At 38.4% G+C, this 14,228-nt stretch overlaps 1 protein-coding gene across 2 annotated transcripts; it reads left to right on the top strand.

The window, feature by feature from the left end:
• Nucleotides 1-266: 266 nt before the first annotated feature.
• LOC121982296 (secretory carrier-associated membrane protein 4-like) lies at nt 267-13,264 on the top strand. 2 transcript variants are annotated; one of them, XR_006112067.1, is made up of 13 exons: nt 267-539; nt 833-937; nt 1,024-1,086; nt 1,277-1,310; nt 1,405-1,527; nt 3,158-3,220; nt 3,340-3,433; nt 4,522-4,567; nt 4,655-4,722; nt 11,405-11,453; nt 11,662-11,727; nt 12,342-12,471; nt 13,107-13,264. XR_006112067.1 is itself a non-coding variant. In XM_042535288.1 (12 exons), exons 1-12 carry the CDS (start codon nt 489-491, stop codon nt 12,372-12,374), a joined length of 795 nt encoding a protein of 264 aa, XP_042391222.1. In that variant the 5' UTR covers nt 267-488; the 3' UTR covers nt 12,375-12,635. The 2 variants fall into 2 exon arrangements, 1 of the variants encoding a protein (XP_042391222.1); XM_042535288.1 differs by lacking the exon at nt 13,107-13,264 and having other exon boundaries at nt 12,342-12,635.
• The last annotated feature ends 964 nt before the right edge of the window (nt 13,265-14,228 follow it).

The following is a 14,228-nucleotide window of genomic DNA, read 5'->3' as shown; positions in this document are numbered from 1 at the left end:
TATAAAGTAAGAACAATTTTCTTCTCTCCGAAGAAATGGTGCAAATTGAATTATAAAAATATATAAATATGCAGATGGGTGATAAAAAGTTTGTGGAATAGAATTTAAATTTAATTGAATTATTTTTTAAAACAGCGGCTACATCGTAGCGAAGTGACGAATATGCCCTCCTCGTGGATCCGCCACCGCATCACTTATCAGTCCGAGGCTACAGTGGCATTTTCAGTAATTAAATTGCTATATAGGGGACATAAGATAGAAAGAACCGCCACTGGAAGCTAAAAAAGTTAAAAGCAGGAGTTCTCCCTGCGAGGCGGAGAGAGGAAAGGCAACCACCGTCGGGTTTGCTCGGGCCCCCGTCGGCTTCCTTCACAGCCAAGGCAGAACCACCAAAGCAGGAAGGGGGAGTGAGAGAGAGCCTCGCCGCCTCGGAAGCAATCCTCTTGCAGTATCGAGTAGGCGGTTCCACTCTTAGATCGCGTTAAACCATGTCTCGGGATCCCAATCCGTTCGATGAAGAGGACGTGAACCCGTTCTCGGTAATGGAGTCGCTTTCCTTCTTCTTTTTGCCTTTTCTCCATGATTTTCTCTCTTTTAAGGGTTATTAGTCGATTTTTAGACTCGTGTCGGCGTATTCTGAAGAAAACCTTGCTAATAAAATAGATCTAGGTTTTGAACTATTAGTTTGGGCTTGAATATTCTTTTTTCCTGCTTGTTGCTGTTTTCTGTTTAGTGGATTGCAAAACATTATTGTGTTCTCACTGGTTGGTAGATGCGATTGTGTTCGACGTGATTTTACTTAGAGATAACAATTTGTGTTTTTTCTCTGTAGAAACCCACTGCTCCTGGATCTAATTCTCGCATTTCCACGTTGGCATCGAAAGCATTTGGATTTGGGAACAAGAATGAGGCGACTATGGACATACCATTGGACAATGTGAGTGTTCTCGTCCTGTTAGATCATTGTTAGTATTTGTTAGTAATCGCCTGACAAGACAACATGTTTGTGTTGGGCTGGTACAGGATTCAAAGAAAAGAGAGAGGGAACTTGTTGAATGGGAAGAGAACCTAAAACAGAGGGAAATGGTTGTTCTCTACAAATAATGCCCCCTTTTCTCTTCATGTCGTGTTGTTTTACTGTTTTGGTCTTTTTAAAATCCTGTTATGATCACTTCATATTCAATGAATTGTCTAGTTCATTTAATATATTAGATGCCTCTTTCATTTCCATTTTTCAATTCTTTGTTTTTTTTAAACTAAATATTTTCTGCTGTAGGATATTAAACGAAGGGAGGACTCATTGACAAGAGGTATGCAGATAATCCATCGTACATTGTACAAATAAATTTTATGTTAATTAATAGTGCATCATTAGTGATTTATGGTTAATGCCTCTGAATTCAGCTGGTGTTACTGTTGAAGAAAAGAACTGGCCACCATTTTTCCCTATCATCCATCATGATATATCTAAGGAAATCCCTGTCCATGCTCAGAGGTTGCAGTACCTAGCATTTGCTAGTTGGTTAGGTATAAACTCACTATATCTTAAATCTTTCATTGCCCGTATAAGCCACATCCTTCATTTTAGTCTTTAACCTTTATTGTCAGTTTTTAATTGTTGAACACTGTTTTTGTTGTTCTTATATTATGATCTTATTATCTGACTATAAAAAAGCTTCTTCTTTGGGATTCCATCTGCTAGTTTTCTAGAAAAAATTTTAAATTACTGGAAATCAGTTAGTTTATTGTAAAGCATGAACGGTATATTGTGAGTATGTGATTAAAGCATTGTATTTTCTTAGTGAAGTATGGATAATAAGTATGCTAAATAGATGTGTTCTTTTATCATATTGTTCTATTGATTTCTCGGCTTATGTTTTGCTTAGTTTTCTTCCCTGCTGAACTTATGTGTATTTCATTGTGATAGAAAAGGGAACACTGTCAATTTATAATTGTCCATAGGAAACAATATGTGGAGTTTCTTAACAGAAATACTATTTTATTAGGAGTTAATGAACTGTGAGTTATTATTTTATATATCAATGAAGCATGTGGTCATTTCGTGTTAGTGATGACATGCACTTTGCTGCCAATTATGTATCAAGCCCTTGAAGATGCTTCAATAATATACCTCGTGCCAACTATAAAAAAAAAAGAAAAAAAAAAGTCCAACTTGTCAAAAATGCATTCAATTTTTGGATCTCTTAAGGACTTAGTTAACTGATCTGATTATGATCATTGAAGCTCATAACCAAAGAGTTGAACTCCTTCCATCTTTTCAAAATGACAATCAAGTTCTTTATATTTGTGTTTTGTGATATATTGAATTCGAGACAACATCTTTGGTAGCTCGATTGTTATCAAACAACTTCATTGGGCCAATTGGATTACTAAAGCATTGCCCATTTCAGTCATCAACTATTTGAGTAGAATAAGCTTACATCTATAGGAGCCAATTCTACACTCTTTTGCTTCACCAAGATATAAGCTTGGGAATTTTGGTGGTAGTTTGGTTTGTTGTAATGGCGTCTATCCCTAGATTGTTATATTCTTTCCTCAAGGTACACATGTTCCCAACAAGTGACAACATGACCCATGCTCAGATCAAGCTCTGCAAAGGTCTCTTGTATTTTTCCTTCAAGCACAGTCACTATGTTTGGTGGTCACTGTCTTTTGTTTGCTTGTGGTATAGAATCACTTTCAATGCCATATCTCTTTGTGCAGTGTCAATGAGTGGTTCTTGGAGATGCTGCTAGAGCTTTTCCTGTTATTGCCTTGGGCCATATTTGATCTGTCCCTTATTTTTTTTGCTCTTAGTGCGGATGAAGTTTTAATACAAATTTCTGTTTGGTTGTATACTCATCTTGCTGAAAGTTCAGAAGCTTTTTTATTTTCTGATGATCTTTCATATGTGGAAAGAAGAACATCTGACTCACTTATGATGTATATTGATTGTGTATCACCTACTTGAATTCATTCTATTGTATTGCTTCACAAAAACATAAGATTTGTATTTCATTATTGATGAGTATCATCATATATATATATATATATATATATATATTGATGCTCGGGTTTGGGAACATTTAGGGATGCTTGCGTAACCATCTAGTTATTATGCTACTCCAAATGAAATATCATTTGCTCCATGTTGCAGGAATTCTTCTCTGTCTATCATGGAATGTAATTGCTGTGACTGTTTGCTGGATTAGAGGGGGAGGTAAATATTCCTTTATGAATTATATCCATTCTTCTTTTGTTATGCAGTCAGGCTTATTTCTTCCACGTCTTTTCCCTTCATTCTTACTATATGTAATGGTTACACATTTTAATTTGCAGGTGTTAAAATATTTTTCCTTGCAGTCATCTATGCTTTACTTGGATGGCCTCTTTCCTATGTGCTTTGGTACAGACCATTGTATCATGCAATGAGGTAGGTTCCTAGTCTCTATAATATGCCAATCTGTACATAGACATCGCTTAAACATGTCTTATATTGTAGTTTCATTCAAGTTATGTTTTATTTTTTAGCTGCACAGGATAATATCTGTATGTTATAGAGTTCTGCATCATATTTTTGTTGTAAAAATAACTGCATTCTTCATTTTTTCTCTCTTAATTATCCAGTTGTTTAGATTGATGGTTTGAAGTTAGTTCTTGATAGGAGGGGTAGGTCAACATTGATTAAAAAAGAGGTGCTGATCTTAATGGGTCGTATGTAACCATGTACATATTCCCCCTCTAATGTATGTTGCTATTGTGGGCCCATCATTTTGTTCACTAAAAGGCAAGGGGACAAGAGTTTAATCCCCACTACATTCACTTTTGGGCAATTTGTTTGCGTCTTTTTTCTACTACATTCACAGCTAGAATTGTGTTTTTTTTATATATATTTGACATTTCTGTCCATGAACATATGATTACCATGGGATTCTTAATATCTACTGCGATGCATTGTTGGCTTCAAGTTCCAACTTGGCGATTGATGGTGTATTCTATGCTAAGAGTGTGACAGCTTACCACATTCATTGTGCTTGCCTTGTCCTTGTGGAAACAGGGTTCTTCTATCCCCTTGCTTCGCTTGTACATTGCTGGGTCAATGAGCTCTGCTATCCCATTGTTTGACTCGTATGGTGCTGGGTGAATGGCATGGCTAGTAATGTTGAAGAGAGAACCATTGAGTGATACAACAAGAGTATGAAATGCAAAGGATGCTGACTCCTTTTTACTGTCATTATGAATTGTTAAATTATCATCGACCTTAGTGCTGTTGCCTCACAATTTATTGTACTTTTTTGCTTTAAATCACACTTTTCTCAATGCTTGCTTTAAATCTCCATTGATAAAAGGGAGTGCTAAAATCATCAAATCATGATAATAAGAAGAAACAAGTTCTAACGCTAAGGCCTTGAAACTTAATTTGTATTTTTCGATCTAGAATTCTGTAGCAGTACTTTTGAGTCACATAAGTTGACGGGGTTTTTATTTTCTTGTTACTAAGTTGTTTCTTTGGTCAAGCAGAACTGACAGTGCACTTAGGTTTGGTTGGTTTTTCTTCTTCTATCTGGTAACTGCTTTGGCAAATCTTCTTTCATTTGTCCTTTCTCTAACTGTTTCCATATCTTGATTATAATTTTTTAACTAAAATTTTCAGATTCACCTTGGCTTCTGCATCCTTGCGGCAATAGCCCCACCAATTGTATTCCATGGGAAGTCATTAACGTAAGTCAAAATTTCAACTTAAATTCATTATAAAGGATACTGGAATTGAATTTTTTTTTTTCATAAAACTCTCTCACAAGGATATATGTTTTGTAAATTTCCTTGACGCATAATTTGGATATGACTAGATGCTTGATGATAACATGGATTGAGTTGACTGATTCCACATAACCGTTAAAGTTTTAGCTATTTGTGCTTCAAGATCAATATGTTTTTTCTTTTTCAGCAACATTATTGTTTAACTTTATCGGTCTCCGGGCCACCAATTTCAGTATGCTGGTGCCACCTCAATTGGAAACTTGGACATGTATCTGATATGGTCCCGAATATAGGATCAAGTCATAGGTCATGATCCGGATCCGTACTTGATCATGCAACACGTAAGGGGGAAAAGGGAGGAGGAAAGACTCGTCCTAGACAGAGTCCCAATTACTCAATTTTTTCTTCCCCTCTTCATTCATAATAACACTCCTTTTATAAGGAGTTAATTACATAAACTATTCAAGGAGAAAAAAGAAAAGACAATCCCTAAAGGAAACAAGGAATCAAATAAATAAATGCCCTTTATTTATTTCTACTTATAACAGTAGCAAATTTGGGCAGTAGCAGAATTTGGACATTAACCAAATAGGCAATAGTAGATTTATTCAGTAGCTAATTAGGTAGTAGCAGATTTATTCCAATTTGTCAAATTAGACCGTAGCAGATTTATTCCAAGCTAGTAATTTGCTTCCGATTATAGTGGCGTCCAACAAAGGCATCCACATCATCACTCCCCTTCTCGATGTTGAGTTGGTCCTCAAGCTCGAAGGTTGGGTAGACGGAGAGGAACTTCACGGGCGATTCCCAAGTAGCATCTTCAATGGAGGAACCTGCCCAATGTACTAAGTACTCCCGTGTCACTTTGTTAAGACGACTGCGCAGACTTGTCTGGGGAACAGGTAAAGCTTGGCCGTCACACATCTGAGGTAAAGTTCCTGCATTATCTGGTGGAGAGCCCTTATATGGCTTTAGCAATGAGACGTGAAAAACATCATGGATGCGACTATCAGGCGGTAAATCAAGTCTGTAAGCAATAGACCCAATGCGTGCCGGTACCTGAAATGGACCGAAATATTTGGGAAGCAGCTTGTGATGACGTTGGCGAGCCATTGATAGTTGACGATACGGCTGTAGGCGCAGCCAGACCCAGTCACCCACTGCAAAGCTCAATTCACGGTGAGAGGAGTCAAAAGCCAATTTGGTCCGCTGTTGGGATTGCAGTAAATGTGCCCTCGCCACCTGAAGCACCTCATCCCTCTCCATCAAGGCGCGATCTACTGCAGCAACACGAGTAGAGCCTCCAGAATAAGATAGGAGACGAGGGGGCTCTCGTCCGTACACTAGCTGAAATGGTGTAGCCCCTAAAGCAGTATGGAAAGATGTGTTGTAGCAATACTCAACCCATGGAAGCCATTCAAGCCATTTCTGCGGTTGATCCCTAACAAGGTAGCGCAGATACATTTCAATGGTACGATTAACCACCTCCGTTTGTCCATCAGTCTGTGGGTGGTAGGCCGAAGAAAAAGATAGCTTAGTTCCACAAAGTCGAAACAATTCCTGCCAAAAGGAGCTAAGGAAAACCTTGTCACGATCAGAGACAATAGATTCAGGCATTCCGTGGAGGCGGAATATCTCAGTAAAGAAGATCCCAACCACTGAGATCGCTGTATACGGATGGGCTAGGGGAATGAAATGAGCATACTTGGATAAACGGTCCACAATTACAAACAAGACTGATTTACCCTTCACCCTCGGAAGTCCCTCAATAAAGTCCATGGAGATGTCTGCTCATACTTGTTCGGGGATGGAAAGAGGTTGAAGTAGACCTGCTGGTTGCAAGTTCTGCCTTTTGTTGCGTTGGCAGGTAACACATTATCGCACAAAGGTTAAGATATCTGGCTTCATACCTGGCCAATAGAAGTCGGCACGAAGGCGGTGTAATGTCTTCTGTATCCCCTCATGCCCTGCCTCATGAAAAATTGCGATCACTATGGGAAGCAGCGGAGATTCACCGGGAAGGAAAATCCGGCCCTTGTAGAAGATTAAGCTATCCCGAGTTTCCCACTTGGGCCCCTCCTCTCCACTTTGAACTCGGCATAGTAACCCGAACAGCTCAGAATTAGAGTTCACTTCGCTTCGTATCTTATCAAAGATCTCTGCACAGGGAATAGAAAGAGCCATTATAATAGGTTCCTCCTCGTGACAGTGGGAGAGGGCGTCTGCGACATGATTCAATTGGCTCGCCTTAAATTCCACCCAGAAGTCGAAGCCCATCAGCTTGCTAATCCAATGTTGTTGGGGGTATGTGGTGATGCGCTGCTCCAACAAGTACTTCAAACTATAATGGTCTGTTTGTATCAGAAAGTGGCGACCCCACAGGCACGACCTCCAATGGATAACGGCTTTGGCCAAACCAATGAGTTCTCGTTCATATGCTGTTAATTTGAGATGATGCTCTATTATTTTTCGACTGAAGAAATCAATGGGGTGCCCTAGTTGTTGAAGAACTGCTCCAAATCCACTCCCTGAAGCGTCACACTCCACTACAAATTCTTCGAAAAAATTAGGCAAAGTAAGCACTAGTGCTTCTGATAGGATTTCTTTAATTGCCCAAATGCCTCTTCAGCCTCATGGGACCATTGGAATGCATTCTTCCTAAGAAGACTCGTGAGAGGGGTTGTGATTTGCCCGTAAGCTTGGATCAATTTGCGGTAGTATCCTGTTAGTCTGAGAAATCCCCTGAGAGCTTTGCAAGTTTGAGGTCTGGGACACTCCTCAATTGCCTGGATTTTGTTGCGATCCACCTCGATCCCTCAGGAATGGATAACATGACCTAAGTAGGATACTTGGGACTGACCAACAGAACACTTGGATTTTTTTAGAAATAAAAGGTTAGCCTTTAACAATTCAAAGACAAGCCGACAATGCCCCAAGTGAATATCCCTCATGGGGTTGTAGATCAAGATGTCATCAAAGAAATCCAAAACGAACTTACGGAGATATGGTTGGAAGACTTCATTCATTAGTGCTTGAAAGATTGACGGGGCGTTGGTGAGGCTGTCAATCTGGTGGGTACGGAAGGCTATCTTCTTGATATCCCTCGGGTCCATCCGAATCTGGTGGTATCCGGAGCGCAAGTGTCTATGGTGGGTACGGAAGGCTATCTTCTTGATATCCCTCGGGTCCATCCGAATCTGGTGGTATCCGGAGCGCAAGTCTAGTTTGGTGAAGTACTGCGCCCCATGGAGCTCGTCAAGTAATTCCTCCACTATTGGAATGGGAAACTTTTCCTTAACTGTACGGTTGTTGAGCTTACGATAATCGATACAGAAACGCCACGAGCCATCCTTTTTTTTTACCAGAAGAACTAATGACGAAAAAGGCGACTTACTAGGGCGGATGATACCCTGAATGAGCATCTGGGTGCATTGTCGCTCGATCTCATCCTTCTGCAGCTGCGGATAGCGGTAAGGGTGGACCACCACGGGGGCGGATCCTGGCAAGAGCGTGATACAATGATCACAGTTTCGCGGTGGAGGGAGGCCTGCAGGTTCTTGAAATAAGTCATCGTAATCCTCAAGCAATGACTCCAGTTTGTTTCCCATGAATTCCTCGCTGCGTATCATGGCTGTACCTGGCTTCGATTCCAACGGGTGACCACGCCAGAGGACTTCCTTGCCCGCTTCATCGTTAGGGAACGGAAGTCCCATATAATGGGGCCTAGGGTGCACATCCATTTAACTCCCAAAACCATGTCAAACCCCTCCAATGGAAGCATATAGAGATAAACAGAGAAGGTATCTTTGCCCACCTGTAGGTGTACCGACTTGCAGAGGCCTAAGCTTGGCACGCGCTCTTCGTTGGCAACACATACCTTCAGGCCTGGTCGCTTTTGAATCTCCACCTTCAGGTTCGGCACTAGTCCTTCACACACGAAGTTGTGTGCTTCTTGAATCCACCAATACCGAGACAGGTATCTCGAGTGATGCGAACAACAGCTGCATTGTTTGTGAGTTTCTAACCCCACTGATAGCATGGAGGGAAATTTCTGGGTGCGTCTCCCCCTCTTCCGCACCTTCACTGTCATCATCCGGTACTTCAATCCAGAATAGGCGCTTACACTTGTGACTCGTGGAGTAGGACTCGTCGTAATTAAAACAGAGGCCTTTAGCTCTTCGTTCTGCCATCTCCGCGCGGGATAGACGCTTGAAGAATGAGGTAGGTGGAGTCCCTTTGCTGTTGTACCCCATGGCCTTGGTCTTTGCTACAGGAGGGCCTCCACTGCTAGGGCTGAACTTGGATGTGATTCCGCCCCAATTTGTACGCAGTGGGTGCCCGCCTCGATGGAAGCATTGCTTCCATTCTAATGCCTTGGCCATATTCATTGCAACGCCCAGGTTTCTAGGCTTCTGTAGCTCAATGTCGATACGAAGATCTTCAACTAGCCTTGCTGTGAACAAGTCAACCTGTTGTCGGGGTCGGAGGTCCGAGGTTCGGGCGAGGAGAGATTGAAATTGACGCTGATAGTCTTCTACAGAGCCTGTCTGCTTCAGATTTGCTGGCTCTCCCAAAGGGTTGTTGCTTAGAGGCGGGCCAAAGCGGATATGACAGTAGTCTCTGAACTGCTTCCAAGTCATCTCTGACTCTTCTTGCTCTACCTGATCAAACCAAAGTTGGGCTTCCCCTACTAAGTGGAAGGCAGCAAGGCCAATCTTGTCAGCCTCGGTGGTCCTTTGGTTTGTAAAGAATTTTTCGCACCTTTTAACCCAGCTCAGCGGATGCCCTTCTCTAGAATAGGTGAGGAACTCCATCTTTAAGTATCGCGGAGCCATGGTGCTGCTAGTTGGCAGTTCAGGTCTGACCCCCGAGCCTCTAGAAGGGCCATACTCTGCGCTGGTAGGATTGTTTGTAGTGGGCAAAGGTCGATGTCTAGCATCTTGATCAGTACGAGAAATCTCGGCAATCTGCTCCTCTAGTCCTTGCTGGCGGGAGGTGATTTGCTCCATAAAAACTTGTTGATGCGAGGTCAATTTCTCCATGAAGTCATCGAGTTTGGATGCGATCGAATTCGTGTCACCCATGATCGGCTTTGATACTAAGTTGATATGGTCTCGAATATAGGATCGAGTCACAGGTCGAGATCCGGATCCGTACTTGGTCATGCAACATGTAAGGGGGAAAAGGGAGGAGGAAAGACTCGTCCTAGACAGAGTCCCAATTATTCAATTTTTTCTTCCCCTCTTTATTCATAATAACACTCCTTTTATAAGGAGTTAATTACATGGACTATTCAAGTAGAAAAAAGAAAAGACAATCCCTAAAGGAAACAAAGAATCAAATAAATAAATGTTCTTTATTTATTTCTACTTATAATAGTAGCAAATTTGGGCTGTAGCAGAATTTGGACAGTAACCAAATAGGCAGTAGCAGATTTGAATAACTAATTAGGTAGTAGCAGATTTATTCCAATTTGTCAAATTAGGCAATAGTAGATTTATTCCAAGTTAGTAATTTGCTTCTGATTATAATGACGTCTTTGTGCCAACAAAGACGTCCACATCAGTATCCTCCTAGTTGAGTGTTAAAACTGGAATTGAAAAGGTCAAATCCAGTCAAACCTGGGCAAAACCAGTCAATACCCTTAAACTTGATACCAACTAATGATAAAAAAGGAATAAAGCAAATCAGTGTGTTTAATGCTTGAAGGAAATTATAATCAATATTTAATATGTTTTTGAAATTTAATGCATTTCTTACAATTAGTTAGAACAATAAAAGAATTGGCGCAGATCCAAACAATTGGCGTCCTCATCCAAACAACAGCAACAATTTTTTTTTTTTTGAATGTTTATGCACCATGACCAATGCAGTGCTCTTGTCAACATCACAAGAAGTGAAAGAACGAAGAGGAGAGATCTAGAAGTAACAATATCTAGATGGGAGAAGAGTTGGGAGAGAAGTAATTTGCTGCTGGAACCTTTCAACCAGGAGATCTGAAGGAGAGAAAAGGATGGTACAGAAGAATAGCTGGTAGTGAAGGTAGGTTTGTTGGCAGAGGAGAGGTTACCTTGCTGTAGCTTGTTAGATGAGATTAGGAAAATGGAAAGGTTATGCAACTACAGGAGTTAGTAGTGGCAGATCAACATGTATACATATTTATTAAAACACTATCCTGAGCCAACCAATGAACAAACGAAACCAGGAACCTACCACTCGACTAATAACCAATTCAAGGACTGGTCCAGTTTTGGAAACATCATATCTGCCTTTGATATGTAGACTCTACATCCACCCCCTTCATGTGTGTATTGAGTCGTAGGTGAATACCCCATTTGATCAGTCTTTTAATTGTTTTCCTCTTTGAATAGTTAGAAGAAAAACTGTTTTCTTTCCTGAAATACAATATAGGAAAAATATTTCCCTGTATTTTTCCTTTAATTTTTTTTCCTACTCTATTTCTTAAGCTATTTCCTTCACTCATAGGAAAAACAAAATTTGAGAATGGTCTAGGTACCTGATTGTAGAATGCATAAAATTTTCCTTTAAATGATAATGTGAGATGTCAATGTTTCAGACCATCTTGTAATCTTTGTTAGGATCATGCAGTATTATTGATGTCATTTTCTTTCTGTCTAATCAGTGGAATCCTGGCAGCAATTGATACCTTCTCAGATCATGCGTTAGTTGGGGTGAGTTCATGCATTTATATTTCTGACATTGTAAACATTAGTAGGTTATGAAAACTGATACTATTTGCTAGTATTGCTGTCTCTATGAGATGGTTAATATTCTTAATGCATTTAATTTTTTTTCTATGCTAACATGCGCGTGGTAATTTGTATATTATCAAAATTCTCCAGTGATATTAAAAGTTAATGCGTTTTGTCCTAATTACAGATCTTTTACTTGGTGGGCTTTGGGCTGTTTTGCTTAGAGACACTAATAAGCTTATGGGTGCTTCAGGTTTGTACTGGCATAACCATCCTTGTGCATATATTTTTTTTCTTTGAAATTTCTGCAACCCCTTCCATTTACTTTAATCACTCATGAAACTGAGCATTCGTTCCTCGTTTTTGCTACTTCCAAGTTTTGCGGGACGGACGATAGGTCATTTTCTTTGTTGAATTGGCTGAATGTTAGAATATCAAGTGCTTGACTGCTTGTAAATATTCTAGTTCCCTAAATTTTCCTCCTCTTTGTAATGCTATCCATTTATGACTTGTGACTTCAAAGGTTTGGTGACCCAAATTGAAATGCTTTCTCAGGTTGAATCAAATTTTCTCTAGTTTACTTTTCTTTGTTTGACAATCTTTCACAACTAGTCTTCACTCACTATTTGACAAACAACATCAAAATAAGTGTAAGGCGTGAATGATTATAATAAAGGATTCCCAACGTATCATGAGATTAATGTTCTTGAAAATCAGCACTTTTCCAAATCTGGGATCCTGCAAATATTTTTATGCATATTTCTTCAGGTTTATTTATATCATAATCTATTGGATCCAGTTTAATTTGCAATTTTTATGAAGTTTAGGTTCCTTGATGATGACACAGCAGTGTGTATTTCCTTGCAGAAAATTTATATGTACTTCAGAGGACAAAAATGAAGCTACAGGGAAAAGAGTTGCTTTGTTGTTTAAAAGGTAATCATAATTAAGATGAACAAGCATTGGAATCTCCTTGAGACCTCTTCTGGATCCAATTGTGAGTGAGTTTCTTATGTGGATGCATTCGTCTAGTTTCCCTTTCTATTTGCTACAACCACACAGTGAACAGATCTTCTCTTATTTCATATCATGTGATTATGTGGGATGCTGGTACATAGTAACCTCATCAAACTCGGGGGAGATTAAAAAATTTATATCCAATCCAAATGGAAACAGAAAATTGAATCAACTTGGGTGCGTTTGGTTTGCACCGTTTTCATTTTCATTTTCTAGAAAACGCGCGTTTTCTAGAAAACAGAAAACGACTTTTTGTCATTCTCTGTTTTTCTAGAAAACGATAGCCAATTTTTTAGAAAACGCACGCGGAAAACGCAAACCAAACATCATTTTCCAGAAAACGCGCGTTTTCTAGAAAATGAAAATGGAAAACGTGCGTACCAAACGCCCCCTTAGTATTTCTGATATATTTTCTTTTTCAGATTTAGAATATAGTTTTGAGGATGTGAAATGAGTGTTTTGAGTCGAATATGTTTTCCAATAAAATCTAAAGGCTTTTTTGACGGGTTAATTAGCTAGTACATAATACATGTATTAGCAAAAGGGTGTTTTAATAAATGATTTAAATCAATTATTTTATTCATTTTTTAAAATTATATGTATATTTTTTTGTAGGACGGTGGTGAATTTCTCTAGAGTTTCAGAAAGGTTATATTGTATGGAGTCTTATTTTATTTTGCATTGTGGCATTCTTATAAGAAATTATATTTGACTCTAATTTTGTGTTAAGGTTCCTTTGTTTCTAAATGTTCATTGTCTGGATTTGAACTCGAGTCAATCGGGTGAAAGGAGATATCCTACTTGGATTAGATGACAATCGAGGAGAGCTTGCGTTATTATGGTAGTTTGAATCGTGGAAGCAGTATTTAAAAAATGTTGAGAAAAAAATTGAAAAGATTCAATATTTTTTTAAAACATGTTTAATATATAACCGAACTATACCTGTTTATATATATTTTTTATAGTTTTATAAGAATAAATTTTGAAATGTTTAGTATCAAAAAAATGTTGAGAAAAAAATTGAAAAATTAAATATTTTTAAAAAATATTTAATATCTAACCCAACTCTCTCTCTATATATAATTTTATAAGCATAAATTTTGAAATGTTTAATATCTAAAAAATGTTGAGAAAAAATTTGAAAAAAATCAATATGTTTAAAAAATGTTTAATATCTAACCCAACTCTCCTTATTTTTATAGTTTTATAACCATAAATTTAGAAATGTTTAATATCTAAAAAACGTTGAGAGAGAAAAAAGAAAAAATCAATATTAGGAAAGTTGTTTTCCCATTTATACTAGCTTACGATAAAATTATTCCATCCCTTCAAAACAATAATATTATTTATTTTTAGGTCATCACGTAAAGTGTGTTTAATATATACCATTAATTAAATCCATTGACTGAAAAATAAAAAATAGAAATATCATCGGATGCTAATTTAAATAGAAACTACAACTATCAAAAGTTTGTTCCATAACATAAACGGTATGTTATAAACGGTCTTAACATAGTTGATTTTTTAAAATAGCGTACATTAAAAATTGAAAGAAAAAAAGGAATACCGTAGAATCTAAATATTACCGCATTTAATTATACATGGTTGGAACCAATTAATTCATTCCTCCCGAAACAAAATACATATATTTAAAATACATTTGAAGGAATTATAAATGGAAATAACATATATCATATATATTAAAAGCAATAAATACAAATTAGAATTAACAGTTAG

The sequence above is a fragment of the Zingiber officinale genome, chromosome 5A (genome assembly GCF_018446385.1).
Source record: "Zingiber officinale cultivar Zhangliang chromosome 5A, Zo_v1.1, whole genome shotgun sequence".
Classification (NCBI taxonomy): Eukaryota; Viridiplantae; Streptophyta; class Magnoliopsida; order Zingiberales; family Zingiberaceae; genus Zingiber; species Zingiber officinale.
This window is presented reverse-complemented; position numbering and strand designations above follow the sequence as displayed.

Coding starts and splice junctions, on each gene's coding strand:
- LOC121982296 (XM_042535288.1), top strand. CDS start 489: ATGTCTCGGGATCCCAATCCGTTCGATGAAGAGGACGTGAACCCGTTC. Junction 3,434..4,521: donor CCATTGTATCATGCAATGAG/GTAGGTTCCTAG, acceptor TTGGTCAAGCAG/AACTGACAGTGCACTTAGGT. Junction 4,723..11,404: donor TTCCATGGGAAGTCATTAAC/GTAAGTCAAAAT, acceptor CTGTCTAATCAG/TGGAATCCTGGCAGCAATTG.